The 22,253-nt window shown below is 34.2% G+C and overlaps 1 protein-coding gene across 1 annotated transcript in view; it reads left to right on the plus strand.

Annotated features, from left to right (window-relative positions):
* Positions 1–1,282: 1,282 nt before the first annotated feature.
* Positions 1,283–22,253, plus strand: part of shox (shox homeobox) — a 35,615-nt gene continuing 14,644 nt past the window's right edge. Inside the window, 5 exon segments of the mRNA XM_062061715.1 lie at positions 1,283–1,590; positions 5,334–5,521; positions 5,523–5,546; positions 12,293–12,350; positions 12,483–12,571. Of these exon segments, the coding sequence (XP_061917699.1) occupies positions 1,338–1,590; positions 5,334–5,521; positions 5,523–5,546; positions 12,293–12,350; positions 12,483–12,571 (612 nt within the window). The 5' untranslated portion in view covers positions 1,283–1,337.

Raw genomic sequence — 22,253 nt, forward strand, 5'->3', positions numbered from 1 at the left:
GTAAAAGACATCATTGCTGTTGCAGTCAAATGATGTCATTATAAAAATGGTAATGAATGAATATTAAGAGTATAAAGAGAGCACACTTGTAATTAGGGATGTCCGATAATGGCTTTTTGCCGATATCCTGATTTTGTCCAACTCTTAATTACCGATACCGATATCAACCGATACCGTCATATACAGTCGTGGAATTAACACATTATTATGCCTAATTTGGACAACCAGGTATGGTGAAGATAGGGTCCTTTTTAAATAAAAAATAATAATAAAATAAGATAAATAAATGAAAAACATTTTCTTGAATAAAAAAAAGAAAGTAAAACAATATAAAAACAGTTACATAGAAACTAGTAATGAATGAAAATGAGTAAAATGAAGTGTTAAAGGTTAGTACTATTAGTGGAGCAGCAGCACGCACAATCATGTGTGCTTACGGACTGTATCCCTTGCAGACTGTATTGATATATATTGATATATAATGTAGGAAGCAGAATATTAATAACAGAAAGAAACAACCCTTTTGTGTGAATGAGTGTAAATGGGGGAGGGAGGTTTTTTGAGTTGGTGCACTAATTGTAAGTGTATCTTGTGTTTTTTATGTGGATTTAATAAAAAAAAAATAAAAAAATGATACCAATAATAAAAAAACAATACTGATCATTTCATTTCGTATTTTTAAAATGTGCCGTTAAAAAATGACCCGTGGGCCACAAATGGCCCCCCCCCCCCACCCGGGGCCGCACTTTGGACACCCCTGCTGTAGATCGAGTAAAAGACATCATTGCTGTTGCAGTCAAATGATGTCATTATAAAAATGCTAATGATTGAATATTAAGAGTATATAAAGAGAGCACACTTGTAATCCTTTTCATTCATCCAGCAGCCTCCATCAGCCTCCATCAGCCTCCATCATTGATTTGTGGGGGAGAAAGAAGAGAAAAAGATGGAAAAGTGAGGAAGATTGGATGCACCCCCCCCCCCCACCCCCCCACCTCCCCACCATTTTGCTGAAAGTTGAATTGTGCAAAAAGTGCAGCTGAGGCCTTTAATTGCGAGAGACGGCAGCGTGAGGATGAGGAGGAGGAGGAGGAGGAAGAGGAAGAGGAGGAGGCTCTTTTTTTTTTTTTTTTTTTTTTGTGCTGGAGGTGGTGGTGTATAAATAGTCAGCTCTCCTTCACACAACAGCAGGAGTGATCTCACCTCCACTCCTTCACACGCGGAGGCTCCACGCCGGGATTTTTTTTTTTCATTTTTTTCTACATTCTTTATTTTTTTTTTGGTATTAATATAAAGTAAGTGAAAGCGGAGGAGAAGGAGAAGAAGAGGAGGCCGCCATGGAAGAGTTGACGGCGTTCGTGTCCAAGTCGTTCGAGTCGAAGAGCGGCGCGGCGAGCAGCAAGGAGGCCGTCACTTACCGGGAAGTTCTGGAGAGCGGCTTGGCGCGGGCACGCGAGCTGCACAGCCCCGAGCAGGGCGTGCACGACTTCGCCGAGGGCGCGCACTGCCCGCTGCACGTGTTCAAGGAGCACGTGCACGAGCTGGACAAGGACAAGCTCAAGGACTTTAGCGTCACGAGACCCACGGAAGGTAAACCCCAATTTTTTGTCGTTTTTTTTTTAAACATATTATACTTTTTTTTTTATGCTAAAAATCCCTAAATACTACAAAATAAGAGTCCTCGGTGCGTTCAAATTAAATACGTGCAGACAACCTAATTGTTGTTTTTTAACGACATTATTTCCGGACATAACAAATAACCTTAAATATCATTATTTTAAATATGTTCTAATATTTACACACCAATCATTTTTGGGGGGCAATGAAAATATCATTTTCGGAAAAATGCTACAAATTATTGTTTTAGGTGTTTAAATCAATTAAATATTTCCATGGTAATTTAAACAGTAAAATAATGTTATTTCCAGACAAATGTTTTTAATGGTAATTTAAACAATAAAATAATGTTATTTCCAGACAATTTTTTTAATGGTAATTTAAACAATAAAATAATGTTATTTCCAGACAAATGTTTTTAATGGTAATTTAAACTATAAAATAATGTTATTTCCAGACAATTTTTTGAATGGTAATTTAAACAATAAAATAATGTTATTTCCAGACAAATGTTTTTAATGGTAATTTAAACTATAAAATAATGTTATTTCCAGACAATTTTTTTGATGGTAATTTAAATAATAAAATAATGTTATTTCCAGACAAATGTTTTTAATGGTTATTTTAAACAATAAAATAATGCTTTTTCCAGACAATTTTTAATGGTAATTTAAACAATAAAATAATGTTATTTCCAAACAAATGTTTTTAATGGTAATTTAAACAATAAAAAAGTTATTTCCAGACAAATGTTTTTAATGGTATTTTAAACAATAAAATAATGTTATTTCCAGACAATTTTTTTTAATGGTAATTTAAACAATAAAATAATGTTATTTCCAGACAAATGTTTTTTTTTTAATGGTAATTTAAACAATAAAATAATGTTGTTTCCAGACAAATGTTTTTAATGGTAATTTAAACAATAAAAAAAGTTATTTCCAGACAATTTTTTTTATAATGGTAATTTCAATGAAATAATGTTATTTCCAGACAAATTGTTTTTTTAATGGTAATTTAAACAATAAAAAAGTTATTTCCAGACAATTTTTTTAATGGTAATTTAAACAATAAAATGTTATTTCCAGACAAATGTTTTTTTTTTAATAGTGGTAATTTAAACAATTTGCGATGAGGTGGCGACTTGTCCAGGGTGTACCCCGACTTCCACCCGAATGCAGCCCCCCCACGCCCCAGCAACCTCAAAAGGGACAAGCGGTAGAAAAATGGATGGATGGATGGATTTAAACAATTAAATAATGTCATTTCCAGACAAATGCTACAAATTATTATTTTTATAAGGTTTACAACAACAAAATAATATTTCCACACACATTATTATTTTTCGGGTAATTTAAACAATACAATAACGTTATTTCCAGACAAATGCTACAAATTAATCTTTTATAAAGTAATGTAATAATATTTCCACACGTATGGTTATTTTTAAACAATAAAATAATGTTCTTTCCAGACAAATGCTACAAATTCTTATTTTGATAAGGTTTACAACAATGAAATAATATTTCCACACACATTATTATTTTTAGGGTAATTTAAACAACATAATAACGTTATTCCAAGACAAATGCTACAAATTAATCGTTTATAAGGTAATGTAGTAATATTTCCACACATATGGTTATTTTTAAACAATGAAATAATGTCATTTCAGGACAAATGCTACAAATTCATCTTTTACAGGGCATCAGAACAAAGAAACATTTCCACACATGATTATTTTTATGGTAATTTAAACAATGAAATAATGTCATTTCCAGATAAATGCTGCAAATTATTATTTTACAAGGTTTTAGAACAATGAAATATTTCCACACATATATTTGATTATTTTTAAACAAGAACATAATGTTATTTCCAGATAAATGCTACAAATTATTATTTTAAAAGGTATTAAAACCATGAAATATGTCCACACATATGATTATTTCTAAACAACAATATTCTTTTCAGACAAATGCTACAAATTATTCTTTTAGAAGGTACATAAACAATAAAATAATACCTCCAGACGTATATGTTACAAACGATTATTGTTTACTGTATTTAAAAAAATAAAATAACGTTATTTCCAGACATATATAGAAAGAGAGATTTTTAAAGAATGAATCATTTGGAATCAGATTGTACAAAATAACTATCATTAATCATTCAGCATGAACGTTATTACACTTGCACACTCATGTTTCCAGGCACAAAAGCAACATCTTGAACTTTTAACTCTACAAATGTAATACATTTCCAAACATAAACTAGTAATATCTACAATTTCCCTAATTGTGCACAATATTGTCCTTTTAAAATACAAAAACATGTGTTACTCAGCTATAGAGAAGCAACAAAATGATGTTTATTTATTTTGTTTTTTATTTATTTCCTACAGAATAGAATAGAATAGAATAGAAAGTACTTTATTGATCCCTGGGGGAAATTCAGCACCACAGTTTGCTCACAATAAACACTTAGGTATTTTTTTTTTTACATGTGAATAATATAAATACAGTCTATTATACAGCATTATTCACATGTGAATAATATAAATACAATCTATTATACAGCATTATTCACATGTGAATAACATAAATACAGTCTATTATACAGAATTATTCACATGTGAATAATATAAATACAGTCTATTATTATTCACATGTAAATAACATAAACATAGTCTATTATACAGCATTATTCACATGTGAATAATATAAATACGGTCTATTATACAGCATTATTCACATGTAAATAACATAAATATAGTCTATTATACAGCATTATTCACATGTGAATAATATAAATACAGTCTATTATACAGCATTATTCACATGTGAATAATATAAATACAGTCTATTATACATATAAATACAGTCTATTATACATATAAACACAGTCTATTATACAGCATTATTCACATGTAAATAACATAAATATAGTCTATTATACAGCATTATTCACATGTGAATAATATAAATACAGTCTATTATACATATAAATACAGTCTATTATACAGCATTATTCACATGTGAATAATATAAATACAGTCAATTATACATATAAATACAGTCTATTATACAGCATTATTCACATGTGAATAATATAAATACAGTCTATTATACATATAAATACAGTCTATTATACAGCATTATTCACATGTGAATAATATAAATACAGTCTATTATACAGCATTATTCACATGTGAATAATATAAATACAGTCTATTATACATATAAATACAGTCTTTTATACAGCATTATTCACATGTAAATAATATAAATACAGTCTATTATACAGCATTATTCACATGTGAATAATATAAATACAGTCTATTATACAGCATTATTCACATGTGAATACTATAAATACAGTCTATGATTTTAAAATGGACTTTGGTGATATTATCTGGCATGTTATTAATGCATTTGAAAATGTTCTATCAGGCACAATGTGCAACAAAAAAAAACTATACGTGCAAAAACATCCTTAAGATAATATATATATATATATATAATTTTTTTCCCCCATAATTTTTAATATGATTAATAAAAAAAATAGTATGCTTCCATAATGACATATATATTAAAGAATTTGCCAATGATTTTTATGTATGTTGCACACACACATTTTCTCGCACACACACACATTTTCTCGCACACACACACACACACACACACACACTAAAACTGACCTTGTGCTCCGTGCAGGCATCTACGAGTGCAGCAAGGACAAGAAGGAGGAGGTGAAGTCCGAGGACGAGGACGCTCAAAGCAAGCTGAAGCAGCGTCGAAGTCGCACCAACTTCACGCTGGAACAACTCAACGAGCTGGAGAGACTCTTCGACGAGACCCACTACCCTGACGCCTTCATGCGGGAGGAGCTCAGCCAGCGCCTTCGGTCTCTCGGAGGCCCGCGTCCAGGTGGGTCCCGCCTTCCTCCGGGTCTTGCTTCCTGGCTCCCTGTAGGTGCAGAAGGTGGAACAGGTGCAGATAATTGGCATGGAGCTGGACTAAATAAGGCTCAGAGTGGCACCTCTTGGCAAAACAAAGGTTGGTGGATAAATAGACAAAAAAAATAAAAATGAAAAACATAAAATAAAAGAAAAAATATTATCCATCCATCCATTATATACATATTTAATAATTTCATACATGACATATTTTAATTCAAAGAAATTATTCTCAAACAGACCGTTTGGTATTTGGCACTTTTAAAAGGTTATCTAATAATAATGATATATTTTATTTGTAAAAAGCACTTTACATTGAGTAAACAACCTCAAAGTGCTACAGTGTATTAAAAAATAAAAAATAAAATAAAAAGATAATAAAAAAATAAATACAAATAAAAACTATCTGTATTTAATTATACAAAAAAAAAAAATACCGTGAGATATGCAATATGAAGAAAAAAACGAACATTAATTGTGCCCGATAATAAGTGCTCTTGTTAACGAACACGAACGCATCATTATCTGCAATTAAAAGCGAGTGATAGGATTTAATAGGAGTGTTGCGTTCACGTACAGCAGGGAAAAGTGTGTTTATTTTATTTGCTGTGTGTGTGTTGTGCTGTCAATGCGTCGTGTAATTGAAAGTTATGAGCACACTCTCTAATTCACTTAAATGTGTGTGTGTGTGTGTGTGTGTGTGTGTGTGTGTGTGTGTGTGTGTGTGTGTGTGTGTGTGTGTGTGTGTGTGTGTGTGTGTGTGTGTGTGTGTGTGTGTGTGTGTGCCGGCGCGCTGCTAAATTAAATGTCATTATTCACTGTCTCTTGTCAAAAAAGAAAAAAAATTAGATTATGGTCGTTTGTGAAAAACGGTAATGAAGATCTAACATACTCTATAGACACTTTTATCTTACAACTGCGCATCATCCTCATAATAATATTGCTAAAAAGAAATCAATCTGAGGCCACTATTATGACGGCGAGGGACCGTTGTCCGACTCCCTCCCAATGACGTCATCATACCACTAATCCTCATCCTCAACACTAAGCCCTGTGAAGTCCAAACGATCCCTAATTCCTCACCAGTGAGATGATAATCATTCAAAAAAGGACGCTAATATAATAATTATTCACTACAAAAGGAAGCCTGATGATGAGCATTAATGGTCGTGACAACAATTCGTACAATGTCATATGTTCATGAACACGTCATGTAAACAACGTCTAGCACATTTACACGCTGCATACTCATTTTTTGTACATATTTAATTGTCTATTTGTGTTTATGTGCAGAAGCCTTTAGGCTGCATTGAACATGTTTTATTTACATTTGTGCAACTCAATAATGAACACACATAAGGTAAAACACCAACTTATATATTTGGGGGGGGGGGGGGGGGAAACACTTAAATAATAATATGCAATGTTAATAAACTAATATATAGTGCACATTTACACACTTTAACACATTATTTGCACATATTTCAGTAATCCCTCGTTTATCGCTGTTAATTCGGTCGTGGCAAAAAATAATTTCTGAAAGTAGGAATTATTAATTATGGATTTAATATTTTCATAGTTGATGTATAATATAAACGTGTACATATGTTTTATTAATATGAGAATCCTCCAGACATGTAAGTAGAGATCACGGGCCCTGCCAACCTCGGATTAGAAGTGCTAAATGTCAAATAATTTCCATGTGGAAATTTACAGCAAACTTATTCCTAGCCGCTTCCTGCTCTGTCACTGATAAATACAATAACCATCAGTGCGAGTCTTGAAAGGCTTTGAATTCTATAAATTGTAAGTCTTCATGACGTCAACATTAATATTTTTGCACCAATTAACAATCACTGAACGATTTAGTTCCAACAAATTGGTTTTTAGTATAAAACACGCATCAAATAAATGTGAGTTTGATTAAAAAAAGTATAGGAAAAAAATTCACAAAAATAAAAAATGAGAAAAAACATTAATGAGGGATTAATACAATTAATTTAGCCTGCGGAGGCCCTGGAAATACTCACCTTTTATTCAATCCAATTTAGTAATGCTGCCTGAGGCTGAGCCAATCAGTGGCCACGATACTGAGCAGCCAACTCTCCTGTAGTATTCATATTTTGACATCATGTAGCCTTTTTTTAGGCTTAATTTAGGCCCTCATTTTATTTTCTATACTTTTTGGGCTTGATTGTTTTTCCCTGATTGCAGCTTTAACACCTCAAACACTGTCACGACTGTACCGCATTTTTCGGAGTATAAGTCGCACCGGCCGAAAATGCAAAATAAAGAAGGGAAAAATATATATATATAAGTCGCACTGGAGTATAAGTCGCATTTTTGGGGGAAATGTATTTGATAAAAGCCAACAGCAAGAATAGACATTTGAAAGGCAATTTCAAATAAATCAAGAATAGTGAACAACAGGCTGAATAAGTGTACGTTATATGAGGCATAAATAACTAGGGATGATGTTCGAAACCGGTTCTCCCAGTTGTTCGATAAGAAAAGAACCGTTCGATAAGAAAATAACCGATTCCATGGACTCGAATCCCTTTTTGAGAACCGGTTCCCGTTATCGAGGCCACTATAGTAAAGAAAAAGAGTTGGTTCTTTATTCGAATCCCTGGGAACGAATCCCATCCCACAGGAAATGCCCTGTGGGACATCACAGGAAATGACTGAGCTACGTCATTTCCTGTGATGTCACACAAGCAGCAAAAATAATGGATGGGAAAAAAAGGCCTCAATGCATGGCTATTCACCTATAGTGATCACAGAGACAGGTTTGTGTTACTGTATATATTTGTTTTTCTGAAAAGTCCCACTTAATATACTTTGGGTAACAACAGTCGATATTTTTTTTTCTTCTTTTTTTTTTAGGTGGGGTAACAGTCAATATTTATTTATTTTATTTGATCTTTTTCTTATAAAATAAAAGTGAGCTTTTGTTAAACCAAATATTGTGGGTTTTTTTTCCATATACACTACCGTTCAAAAGTTTGGGGTCACATTGAAATGCCCTTATTTTTGAAGGAAAATAACTTTAAACTAGTCTTAACTTGAAAGAAATACACTCTATACATTGCTAATGTGGTAAATGACTATTCTAGCTGCAAATGTCTGCTTTTTGGTGCAATATCTACATAGGTGTATAGAGGCCCATTTCCAGCAACTATCACTCCAGTGTTCTAATGGTACAATGTGTTTGCTCATTGGCTCAGAAGGCTAATTGATGATTAGAAAACCCTTGTGCAATCATGTTCACACATCTGAAAACAGTTTAGCTCGTTACAGAAGCTACAAAACTGACCTTCCGTTGAGCAGATTGAGTTTCTGGCGCATCACATTTGTGGGGTCAATTAAACGCTCAAAATGGCCAGGAAAAGAGAACTTTCATCTGAAACTCGACAGTCTATTCTTGTTCTTAGAAATGAAGGCTATTCCACAAAATTGTTTGGGTGACCCCAAACTTTTGAACGGTAGTGTACAACAACTTATCTGGATTCGATAAGAGAATCGATAAGGAATCGGTTCGATAAGAGGATTCGATAATAGGCTCGAACTCGGTAATTTCTTATCAAACATTCATCCCTAAAAATAACCAACTGAGAAGGTGCCTGGTATGTTAACGTAACATATTATGGTAAGAGTCATTCAAATAACTATAACATATAGAACATGCTATACGTTTACCAAACAATCTGTCACTCCTAATCGCTAAATCCCATGAAATCTTATACGTCTAGTCTCTTACGTGAATGAGATCAATAATATTATTTGATATTTTACGCTAATGTGTTAATCATTTCACACATAAGTCGCTCCTGACCCTGCGACTTATAGTCTGAAAAATACGGTACATGCTTTAATCATTTTCCTGCATATGTTTGAGGGAAGGCTTAGTTCTCCATGCACCTTTATTACCGTATTTTTCGGACTATAAGTCGCAGTTTTTTTCATAGTTTGGCCGGGGGGTGCGACTTATACTCAGGAGCGACTTATGTGTGAAATTATGAACACAAATAATATTATTGATGTCATTCACGTAAGAGACTAGACGTATAAGATTTCATGGGATTTAGCGATTAGGAGTGACAGATTGTTTGGTAAACGTATAGCATGTTCTATATGTTATAGTTATTTGAATGACTCTTACCATAATATGTTACGTTAACATACCAGTTGGTTATTTATGCCTCATATAACGTACACTTATTCAGCCTGTTGTTCACTATTCTTGATTTATTCTAAATTGCCTTTCATATTGTTGGATTTTATGTATTTTATCAAATACATTTCCCCCAAAAAATGTGACTTATACTCCAGTGCGACTTATATATGTTTTTTTTCCTTCTTTATTATGCATTTTCGGCCGGTGCGACTTATACTCCGGAGCGACTTATACTCCGAAAAATACGGTAATAATTGGTCAGAGTGAAAAAGTGCACTTTTTCAAAATAGTTGTATCATTATTAGCAAAATGTTGTCATTTTATTACACAAACGTTTTAGAGAAATGCGAGAGAAGTCTGCTTTCAAGGAAAAACTACGTGAACATTTTTAATCGAGATTAAGGCAAGAGTTGAGTTGGATCACCAAAAAAATAGTAAATAAATAAAAAACTTGAATTGAAGTTGTAGAATGATGTGTAAAAATTATAATTTTTGCAGGAATAAAGTCAGAAGTTTAACCCTTTACATTTTTTTGCAGACAACTGTAGTATTTTTAGGTCAACTCCACAAGAACAAAGTCATAATTTTATGACACAAATATGTAATGTAAAGTTGTAATAAATGAAAAATTAAGTACCGTATTTTTCGGACTATAAGTCGCAGTTTTTTTCATAGCGATTTATACTCAGGAGCGACTTATGTGTGAAATGATGAACACATTAGCGTAAAATATCAAATAATATTATTGATGTCATTGACGTAAGAGACTAGACGTATAAGATTTCATGGGATTTAGCGATTAGGAGTGACAGATTGTTTGGTAAACGTATAGCATGTTCTATATGTTATAGTTATTTGAATGACTCTTACCATAATATGTTACGTTAACATACCAGTTGGTTATTTATGCCTCATATAACGTACACTTATTCAGCCTGTTGTTCACTATTCTTGATTTATTTGAAATTGCCTTTCAAATGTCTATTCTTGCTGTTGGCTTTTATCAAATACATTTCCCCCCAAAAATGCGACTTATACTCCAGTGCGACTTATAAATGTTTTTTTCCTTCTTTATTATGCATTTTCGGCCGGTGCGACTTATACGGTAATTGCTAGTTTTTAAAAAACTTTTTATTATGGCGGTCAGCAAAGAGACATCCATAAATTAGCCGCACCGTCTAATAAGCCGCAGTGTTCAAAGTGTAGGATAAAGTAGCGGCTTATGGTCCGGAATTCCCAATATATAGTAGGCTTTGCATGCAGTTGCAATTCCAAGACATTAAATGGCAGTAGTGTGTAAACTACAGCGTGTTGCCTTAGCCAGGAAGTAGTATTTGCCATTAAGTTGAATGTGCCAGTCTTTTCTTCCGTTCAGCCCTACAAAATGTTTAAACGGTAATTATTGTACCGTATTTTTCGGACTATAAGTCGCAGTTTTTGTTCATAGTTTGGCCGGGGGTGCGACTTATACTCGGGAGCGACTTATGTGTGAAATGATTAACACAAATAATAATATTGATGTCATTCACGTAAGAGACTAGACGTATAAGATTTCATGGGATTTAGCAATTAGGAGTGACAGATTGTTTGGTAAACGTATAGCATGTTCTATATGTTATAGTTATTTGAATGACTCTTACCATAATATGTAGGGATGTCCGATGATGGCTTTTTGCCGATATTTTATATTCCGATATTGTCCAACTCTTTAATTACCGATACCGATATCAACCGATATATGCAGTCGTGGAATTAACACATTATTATGCCTAATTTGGACAACCAGGTATGGTGAAGATAAGGTACTTTTTAAAAAAATTAGTAAAATAAGATAACTAAATTAAAAACATTTTCTTGAATAAAAAAGAAAGTAAAACAATATAAAAACAGTTAAATAGAAACTAGTAATGAATGAAAATGAGTACAATTAAGTGTTAAATGTTAGTACTATTAGTGGAGCAGCAGCACGCACAATCATGTGTGCTTACGGACTGTATCCCTTGCAGACTGTATTGATATATATTGATATATAATGTAGGAACCAGAATATTGATAACAGAAAGAAATGGGGGAGGGAGGTTTTTTGGGTTGGTGCACTAATTGTAAGTGTATCTTGTGTTTTTTATGTTGATTTAATAAAAAATAAAAAAAAAACAAAAAAAAAAACGATACAGATAATAAAAAAAACGATACCGAAAATTTCCGATATTACATTTTAACGCATTTATCGGACATCCCTAATAATATGTTACGTTAACATACCAGGCACGTTCTCAGTTGGTTATTTATGCCTCATATAACGTACACTTATTCAGCCTGTTGTTCACTATTCTTGATTTATTTGAAATTGCCTTTCATCAAATACATTTCCCCAAAAAATGCGACTTATATATCTTTTTTTCTTTCTTTATTATGCATTTTCGGCCGGTGCGTCTCATACTCCGGAGCGACTTATACTCCGGAAAAATACGGTACTCTATTACAAATGACGACTGGAGTATCTAACACGGCGCTATTTTTTCTTCTTCTTCAAATTGCAGGTGTGGTTTCAAAACAGAAGAGCAAAATGTCGGAAACAAGAAAACCAGATGCACAAAGGTAAACGTGGCTTTTTCCACTCTTGTGATTGATTTTTTTCTTGAATATTCTTCTTTTAAAAAAAGCAAACAATCCTTCTGACACAACAACAACTGTCTGGCCGCCTGACAGACATCTTTCCCTTCTCTCCAGGGGTCATCCTGGGCAGCGGCAGCCACCTGGACGCCTGCAGGGTGGCGCCCTACGTCAACATGGGGGCCCTCCGCATGCCCTTCCAGCAGGTAGGCCCCTGACTCTCACTCACGGTGGTGGGGGGGTGGGGTGGGGTGTATGGACTCCGTGGGGGTGAAACGATAAGTCAGCGGTATCTTGGTGCGTCCGGCGCTGCAAAGGCGATGCCCCTTTCGCCCTCCCTCTGCTCCTCCTCGTCCTCCATTTGCTCGCTTCCTCGCTCTTAAAGCCTCCGCCTGCGATGTTGTGACATAGCCGCGGCCTAATTAGGCCAACGGGGCGGCGTGAGGCGTGTACACATGAAAGAGACGATGAAAGGCGGGGAGGGGTGTTGAAAAAAAAAAGAAAAAAAGGGAGCCGGCCCTGATGGATATTCAGGTTGAGCTGGCAGGAGTGTGAGGCCTGCATGCTCAGAGTACAACATGAGTGCAGCTTTCAAACAGCTAGCCTCAAATACACACCACTACTACTACCAGGCCCGGCCCTAACCAATCTGGCGCCCTAGGCAAGATTTTAGGAGGAGTGATATTGCTTAATTAACATTAATGATGTGCACTTTAACAACTAGGCTTACAACTATACCTAATATATAAAGGGGTGGAAAAGTGACTATTACCTGCAGGGCAAACATTAGCTAACCAGAAGGCAATGACAATGTTAAACAAAAAAACACCTGCTTAAAAGATCTAATACAAATGTCCCTGAGGAATGTAAGGTGGGAGTACTGTAATTACCTAACGTTACATTATTATTTTCCATAACAATTTAGCCCCCTCCACAATATCAACCCGACGTTAAAGCAGAACTAGCTATTTGTTGATTAGCAATTGCCGAATCATGTAACATTAGCTTAATGCTAAAAAGCCAGGTTACTATCACATTCTGTAACAGACAAATAATTTCATGGAGGCTAACGTTACCTACCTGCTACCTCTGTCTTTTTCTCGTTTCTCCTCCTCTTCTTTTCTATTTTTTCTTCCCCGGGCACCTGACAGTTTTGGCCGTTTTGACATCTTGTGTTGATTTTTTGATGTGGTGACGTCCAAAAAGAGTCATGATACGGGAGGGGAGGGGGCGCACCGTGCGGGGGAGGGGGGGTGGGGGTCGGCGTAATGTTGTAACAAATAATATTTCTATTAAATAGGCTTTACTTTGCATTTTAATTAACGTGGGATTATTTTTTGTATTTAGAAATAATAGTACCAACTTTTTTTTAAATTAATTAATTAATTTTTTCCCCAACATTTGTGGCACTGGCGTGGCGCCCCCTGATGGACGGCGCCCTTAGAATTTGCCTATACGGCCTATGACATCCATTGTTTATTTTACATAAATAATGTCCATTGTGTATTTTACACAAATAACATCCATTGTGTATTTTACATAAACCACCTCCAATGTGTATTTTACACAAACAACGTCCATTGTGTATGTTACACAAATAACATCCATTGTGTATGTCACATAAATAATGTCCATTGTGTATTTTACATAAATCACGTCCATTGTGTATTTCACATAAATAATGTCCATTGTGTATTTCACATAAATAATGTCCATTGTGTATTTTACATAAATAACGTCCATTGTGTATTTTACATAAATAACATCCATTGTGTATTTACATAAATAATGTCCATTGTTTATTTTACATAAATAATGTCCATTGTGTATTTTACACAAATTACATCCATTGTGTATTTTACATAAATAATGTCCATTGTGTATATCACATAAATAACGTCCATTGTTTATTTTACATAATGTCCATTGTGGATTCTACACAAATAACGTCCATTGTGTATTTCACATAAACAACGTCCATTGTGTATTTTACACAAATAACATCCATTGTGTATGTCACATAAATAATGTCCATTGTGTATTTTACATAAAGTCCATTTGTATTTTACATAAACAATGTCCATTGTGTATTTTACACAAATAACATCCATCGTGTATGTCACATAATGTCCATTGTGTATTTTACATAAATCACGTCCATTGTGTATTTTACATAAATAACGTCCATTGTGTATTTTACACAAATAACATCCATTGTGTATTTTACATTAATAAAGTCCATTGTTTATTTTACATAAATAATGTCCATTGTTTATTTTACATAAATAATGTCCATTGTGTATTTGACACAAATAACATCCATTGTGTATTTTACACAAATAACATCCATTGTGTGTGTTACACAAATAACATCCATTGTGTATTTGACACAAATAACATCCATTGTGTGTGTTACACAAATAACATCCATTGTGTATTTTACATAAATAAAGTCCATTGTTTATTTTACATAAATAATGTCCATTGTGTATTTGACACAAATAACATCCATTGTGTGTGTTACACAAATAACATCCATTGTGTATTTTACACAAATAACATCCATTGTGTGTGTTACACAAATAACATCCATTGTGTGTGTTACACAAATAACATCCATTGTGTGTGTTACACAAATAATGTCCATTGTGTATTTGACACAAATAACGTCCATTGTGTATTTGACACAAATAACATCCATTGTGTATTTGACACAAATAACATCCATTGTGTATTTGACACAAATAACATCCATTGTGTATTTGACACAAATAACATCCATTGTGTATTTGACACAAATAACATCCATTGTGTATTTGACACAAATAACATCCATTGTGTATTTGACACAAATAACATCCATTGTGTATTTGACACAAATAACATCCATTGTGTATTTGACACAAATAACATCCATTGTGTATTTGACACAAATAACATCCATTGTGCATGTTCCATAAATAAAGTAGGTTTAGTGTTTCAGCGTTACAAATATTTAAGAGTTTAAACAGAGTTAAAGAGACAAAAACAACACGGCCACGAACACAAAAGACATCGCAAAGTCAGCAATTTCATACTTTGTTGTCCAGTCGCTGTTAAAAGTCAGATTTTTTCGCGATATATTTGGAATATTTTTAGGGTCAATAGTGTCATCTTCTTCTACTCATTGCGACACGCGGCCACTGCTGCTGCTCACTGCTCCCCTCACCTCCCAGGGGGTGACCAAGGGTGATGGGTCGAATGCAGAGAATAATTTCGCCACACCTAGTGTGTGTGTGTGTGTGTGTGTGTGACAATCATTGGTACTTGAACTTGAACATGTGCTTGGCTGTTGCCCCCTGTGGGGTGGCGGGAGTACTGCATACATCATCAACCCTGTTTTCAATGCTTTCATCAAGCTAATTTGGGTGATGTTGGGCGGGCCAAATTGAAAGCTCTGGCACGCGGGCCACCAGTTGAATAGACCTGCTATAAATAGTTGGGCTGTGACTCTTTGGGCACCACACGATTCGATTCTTGGAGGTAACCATTCAATTTAGAATGAATTTTCGATTGAAAATCTATATTTAAAAAAAACAAACCAAAAACATTAGGTGCCAGTTCTATGATTAACTACATTCCTCCATAAAATAAAACAGCGATGATCTTTTTTTTAAAAGAAAAACTGGTATTGTTTAATAAAATTCTCCCCAAACATTGAATAAAGTCAAATAAAAATAAGGCAACAAGACAAATATCCTCTTTTGTAAAGTAAATGTGTACAGCAGATATGATCGTCTACATCAGGGCTGTCAAACTCATTTTCATTGAGGGCCACATGGCAGTAATGGCTGCTTTCAGAGGGACGTTTTAAAAAAATTAATTGACAATATGTTACCTGTGATTAATCATGATTAATCATAATACATACTGTATGTGTACAGCTCCACTAATGGACATTGGAGTGTTACTTTTCAAAGGCAAAATTAAAGTATTGCTAGAAACATCATTTTAAATGGGACTTTATTGTATTATATGTATAGTACATGTTCCAAAAAAGAAAAAAGCATAAAACACCAGCAGAATTAGAGATATTACAAGTCAAAGTGATGAAGCTTAGTGTTACGCCCATGACTTGGTGTAACTAAACATTACCCTAGAACAGTGGTCACCAACACTTAAATAAATTGCCAGAAATAGCCAATTTTGCTTAATTTACCTTTAACTCTATGTTATTATTAATAATTAATGATATTTACACTTAATTGAACGGTTTAAAAGAGGAGAAAACACGAAAAAAATGACAATTGAATTTTGAAACATAGTTTATCTTCAATTTCGACTCTTTAAAATTGAAAATTCAACCGAAAAAAAGAAGAGAAAAACTAGCTAATTCGAATCTTTTTGAAAAAAATTTAAAAAAGAATTTATGGAACATCATTAGTAATTTTTCCTGATTAAGATTAATTTTAGAATTTTGATGACATGTTTTAAATAGGTTAAAATCCAATCTACACTTTGTTAGAATATATAACAAATTGGACCAAGCTATATTTCTAACAAAGACAAATCATTATTTGTTCTAGATTTTCCAGAACAAAAATTTTAAAAGAAATTCAAAAGACTTTGAAATAAGATTTAAATTTGATTCGACAGATTTTCTAGATTTGCCAGAATAATTTTTTTGAATTTTAATCATAATAGGTTTGAAGAAATATTTCACAAATATTCTTCATCGAAAAAACAGAAGCTAAAATGAAAAATTAAATTAAAATGTATTTATTATTCTTTACAATAAAAAAATAAATTTACTTGAACATTGATTTAAATTGTCAGGAAAGAAGAGGAAGTAATTTAAAAGGTAAAAAGGTATATGTGTTTAAAAATCCTAAAATCATTTTTAAGGTTGTATTTTTTCTTTAAAATTGTCTTTCTGAAAGTTATAAGAAGCAAACTAAAAAAATGAATTAATTTATTTAAACAAGTGAAGACCAAGTCTTTAAAATATTTTCTTGGATTTTCAAATTCTATTTGAGTTTTGTCTCTCTTAGAATTAAAAATGTCGGGCAAAGCGAGACCAGCTTGCTAGTAAATAAATAAAATTTAAAAAATAGAGGCAGCTCACTGGTAAGTGCTGCTATTTGAGCTATTTTTAGAACAGGCCAGCAGGGCGACTCATCTGGTCCTTACGGGCTACCTGGTGCCCGCGGGCACCGCGTTGGTGACCCCTGCCCTAGAAGATGAAGGCAATTGCATTTTATTGATATTTGAAATGTATTCAATGTTTATAAATGAATATTTAAATATACTAAATGTAAAAAAAGGGAATAAATATTCAAAATAAGATCATTAAATGAAATCTAGTTTGGTTACGCCATCATGAGCGCAACACAAGGTTGTAAAAGTTTCAACTACAATTCTAAATAAGATGTCAAAAGCAAACTGAAATCAAATACACACAGCTTAAAGATTGATCAATACCTATTTAAATTTAGTAATACATAAATATGATTTATCAAAATATAAAAGAAATACACCCGAACAGAACGCTCATGATGGTTACACCAAAAAGTAACGCTATGAATCGCGTTTTTCCAAGTTTTTGGGGCATTTTTATGCTATTTCCAAGCATCTCCTTTTTTATTATCGTTGATTTTATATGGTCAAACTAATGAAAAAAAAGAAGTCATATTTATAAAAATGTCATTATTGGCTTTATTTAAACAAATAATCTTGGTGTATATTAAACATATGTTTATTATTGCAAGTTTGTCCTTCAATAAAATAGTGAACATACTAGCCAACTTGTCTTTTAGTAGTAAGTAAACAAACAAAGGCTCCTAATTAGTCTGCTGACATATGCAGTAACATATTGTGTCATTTATACACCTATTATTTTGTCAACATTATGAGGGAAAAACTGTAAAAATTGATTATTAATCTACTTGTTCATTTACTGTTAATATCTGCTTACTTTCTCCTTCAACATGTTCTATCTACACTTCTGTTAAGATGTAATAATCACTTATTCTTCTGTTGTTTGATACTTTACATTAGTTTTGGATGATACCACAAATTTAGGTATCGATCCGATACCAAGTAGTTACAGGATCACACATTGGTCATATTCAAAGTCCTCATGTGTCCAGGGACATATTTCCTGACTTTATAAACATAATATACATTTTGTTGTCATGCCAAAAAATATCGATGTAATCATAGTAGTATCAACTGGATACGCTCTTGTACTTAGTATCAATACAGTGGACGTCGGTGTAGATCCACAAATGGCATTTATTTCCGTTGTGACGCCGGTGAGCTACGGTGTGTAGTGAAGATATTATATTTTAAAGCATTTATCGGCCGATAATATCGGCAGTCCGATATTATCGGACATCTCTAGTTGTGATTAGGGATGTCCGATAATGGCTTTTTGCCGATATCCGATATGCCGATATTGTCCAACTCTTTAATTACCGATACCGATATCAACCGATACCGATATCAACCGATACCGATATCAACCGATATATACAGTCGTGGAATTAACACATTATTATGCCTAATTTGGACAACCAGGTATGGTGAAGATAAGGTACTTTTTAAAAAAATTAATCAAATAAAATAAGATAAATAAATTAAAAACATTTTCTTGAATAAAAAAGAAAGTAAAACAATATAAAAACAGTTACATAGAAACTAGTAATTAATGAAAATTTGTAAAATTAAGTGTTAAAGGTTAGTATTATTAGTGGAGCAGCAGCACGCACAATCATGTGTGCTTACGGACTGTATCCCTTGCAGACTGTATTGATATATATTGATATATAATGTAGGAAGCAGAATATTAATAACAGAAAGAAACAACCCTTTTGTGTGAATGGGGGAGGGAGGTTTTTTGGGTTGGTGCACTAATTGTAAGTGTATCTTGTGTTTTTTATGTGGATTTAATAAAAAAAAAAAAAAAAAAAAAAAAAAAAAAAAAAAAAAACGATACTGATAATAAAAAAAACGATACCGATAATTTCCGATATTACATTTTAACGCATTTATCGGCAGTCCGATATTATCGGACATCTCTAGTTGTGATGATAAAAAAATATCGACATAATCATAGTAGTATTGACTAGATACGCTAATGTACTTGGTATAATTACAGTGGATGTCAGGTGTAGATCCACCCATGGCGTTTGTTTACAGTTTGACGCCGGTGAGCTACGGTGTGTAGTGAAGCATGTTTAGCTATTCCTCGTCCTCCAGTGATAATGATACATGTAAGAAACTTACTTTATTTGTCGCCATGGAGACGAGGATTAGTGATTTAGAAGTAGCTAAAACACTGCCGACTGTGGATGGATGTTAGCCGCTAGCTAGCTAGCCATGTCTTAAAGCACCTCTTCCTGAGGGCGTTTCAGTGTTATAACTTCACCTTTATCTTTACCTTTTAAGCCAAAATGAGTCCGTTCTCCCTTTTCTGTCTACACACTGTGTCTGCTTGTAAGTACTCTGTGATTGTGCACTGCCGAACATGCTCCTCTGCTCGTAAACCCAGCAATGACGACGACAGGGGGCTGGGGGGGATCCGGTGCTTTTTATAGGCGGTATAGTACTGAATATGATTCATTAGTATCGCGGTACCGTACAACCCTACTTGCAACTTGTACAAGCAATGAAGATTTTAATAACTTTCTATGGTGGAATAATAAAAAAAGCTAGAAAAAAAAAGTAAACGTGGAAGTTTTGCCGTCACATAAAAAAATGGTTCAACTTTTGTGTTCTTGGCAACTTGTGAGGAATTTCACCGACTATACATGCAATATTTTAAGTAAGAAAGAACATTCTAGAAGATGCTTCGCATTTGAAGGAAGTCTCAGATCTTTACGTCCAAATTGTGTGCAGTTGTATAACCGGGACATGAATAAACATTCACCTCAGAGGGGGGGCGTGAACAAAAGTGTGACCCCTAGAAAAATGGAACTGAGCAAAGTTCCAAACAGCCACTTTTTGTCAGAGTTTGTTGGTGACGAACCCCAAGATGCAGAGAAAACATGATTTAATTAAAGTCTATAACCAAAAACAAACAAAAGGGTACAAACAAAAGGCGCGCACAAGGCGGAGAACAAACTCAGCTATGAACAGAAACTAGCACCAAAGCTAAACTATGGACAAGAAACAAAAACACTTACTGGGACACCAATAAACAAAACTCTCGTGGCAAGAGACGAGCAGGATGAACTAAGACAGGAGCAGAGTGGACAGAAGTAGACCGAGCAAGTATAAATGGCAACAATCCAGCAGTGACTGGAGGGCAGGGCAGGTATACATAGCAGCTGGCTGATTGGCACCAGGTGTGGCCCGGTGCCAATCAGCCACAGCTGAGGGGACAGCGCTCAGAGAGACAAACAGGGAACTGAACCAAAATAACAGTGCGGACAGGAAATAAAACAAACACAGAGAAAAAACTAAAACTTGACTAAACAATCAGGGACAACCCTGACACTTTTAATGCAGTGCTTCTTAAATAGTGTTGGAAATAGAAGTGGTCTGATCCAGGGTCAAACTGTGGCCCACATGCAACTTGTATTGACTGCACAAGCAATGAAGGCTTTAAATCAGCGGTCCCCAACCACCGGGCCGCGGACCGGATTGGTACCGGGACGCACAAGAATAAAAAAAAAAATATATATATATATATATATATTTTTTTTTTTTATGAAATCAACATAAAAAAACACAATATATACATTCTATATCAATATAGATCAATACAGCCTGCAGGGATACAGTCCGTAAGCACACATGATTGTATTTATTTATGTAAAAAAAATAAAAAATAAAAAATAAAAAAATAAAAATAAATATCCCCCCCCCACATGTTGCACAATGAGATGTAAGCAGGGGATCATGTGTACATTCCTGCAACTTCCTGTTTGTACAAAATATATTTTTATTAGTATTTATTTAATATACTAACAGCATTTCATGATTAATATTTATAAATGAAGATTCCTAATAAATGACACTAGAATAAGCACACGCTTGATTGGTAAATCATAGAGTAACGACCTGGAATGACACTTTATGTGTGGTGTTGGAGTTGTCCCACTTTTTGTGTGGCTGTAAACGCATCACCGGCTAAGTGCCATATGTGCATGTGTTGGCGCAAGTGAGAGAGAGCGAGCGGGTGCTGTTGATATAACAAAGTTGCTTTTGGTCTGGTTTGTACTGCAGAAAATGACCACTTTTGCTAGATATAATTTTCTTTTACTAATGTTTTGGTGATGTGTTTATGGCCGACAATAAAGAGTTTTGCTCAGTGAAGTGATGGATGGAATTCATGTCCTCAAAGCGTCTCGACAGACGTTACAATATTTGAACAATGATGACGAAATCTGTTTTCTCTGTCGTGTCCGTGTGTCGGAAATTTTTATGCGCTTATTTTTTTATTTGATTTTGTGCGCGGCATAGATTTGCCGTGCGCAGAGGACGCTTGAGCAGTGCGCAATTGCACAGGCGCGCACCTTAGAGGGAACGTTGGTGAGGACTTTTATGTTAGAACGGCTTATGTGTTGGGAATGATCTGTTCCAGGGTCAAGCTGTGGCCAGCAGACAACTTGTATTCACTATACCGGTGTTTTTCAACCACTGTGCCGCGGCACACTAGTGTGCTGTGAGAGATACAGTCTGGTGTGCCGTGGGAGATTATCTAATTTCACATATTTGGGTTGAAAACATTTTTTGCAAACCAGTAATTATAGTCTGCAAATGATGTGTTGTTGTTGTTGAGAGTGGGTGCTGTCTAGAGGTCGGCAGAGTAACCGTGTAATACTCTTCCATATCAGTAGGTGGCAGCCGGTAGCTAATTGCTTTGGAAATGCAGGTAAAAATGTGTCTTATGCTTAAACCGAA

Source organism: Entelurus aequoreus, linkage group LG10 (assembly GCF_033978785.1).
Source record: "Entelurus aequoreus isolate RoL-2023_Sb linkage group LG10, RoL_Eaeq_v1.1, whole genome shotgun sequence".
NCBI classification, from domain to species: domain Eukaryota; kingdom Metazoa; phylum Chordata; class Actinopteri; order Syngnathiformes; family Syngnathidae; genus Entelurus; species Entelurus aequoreus.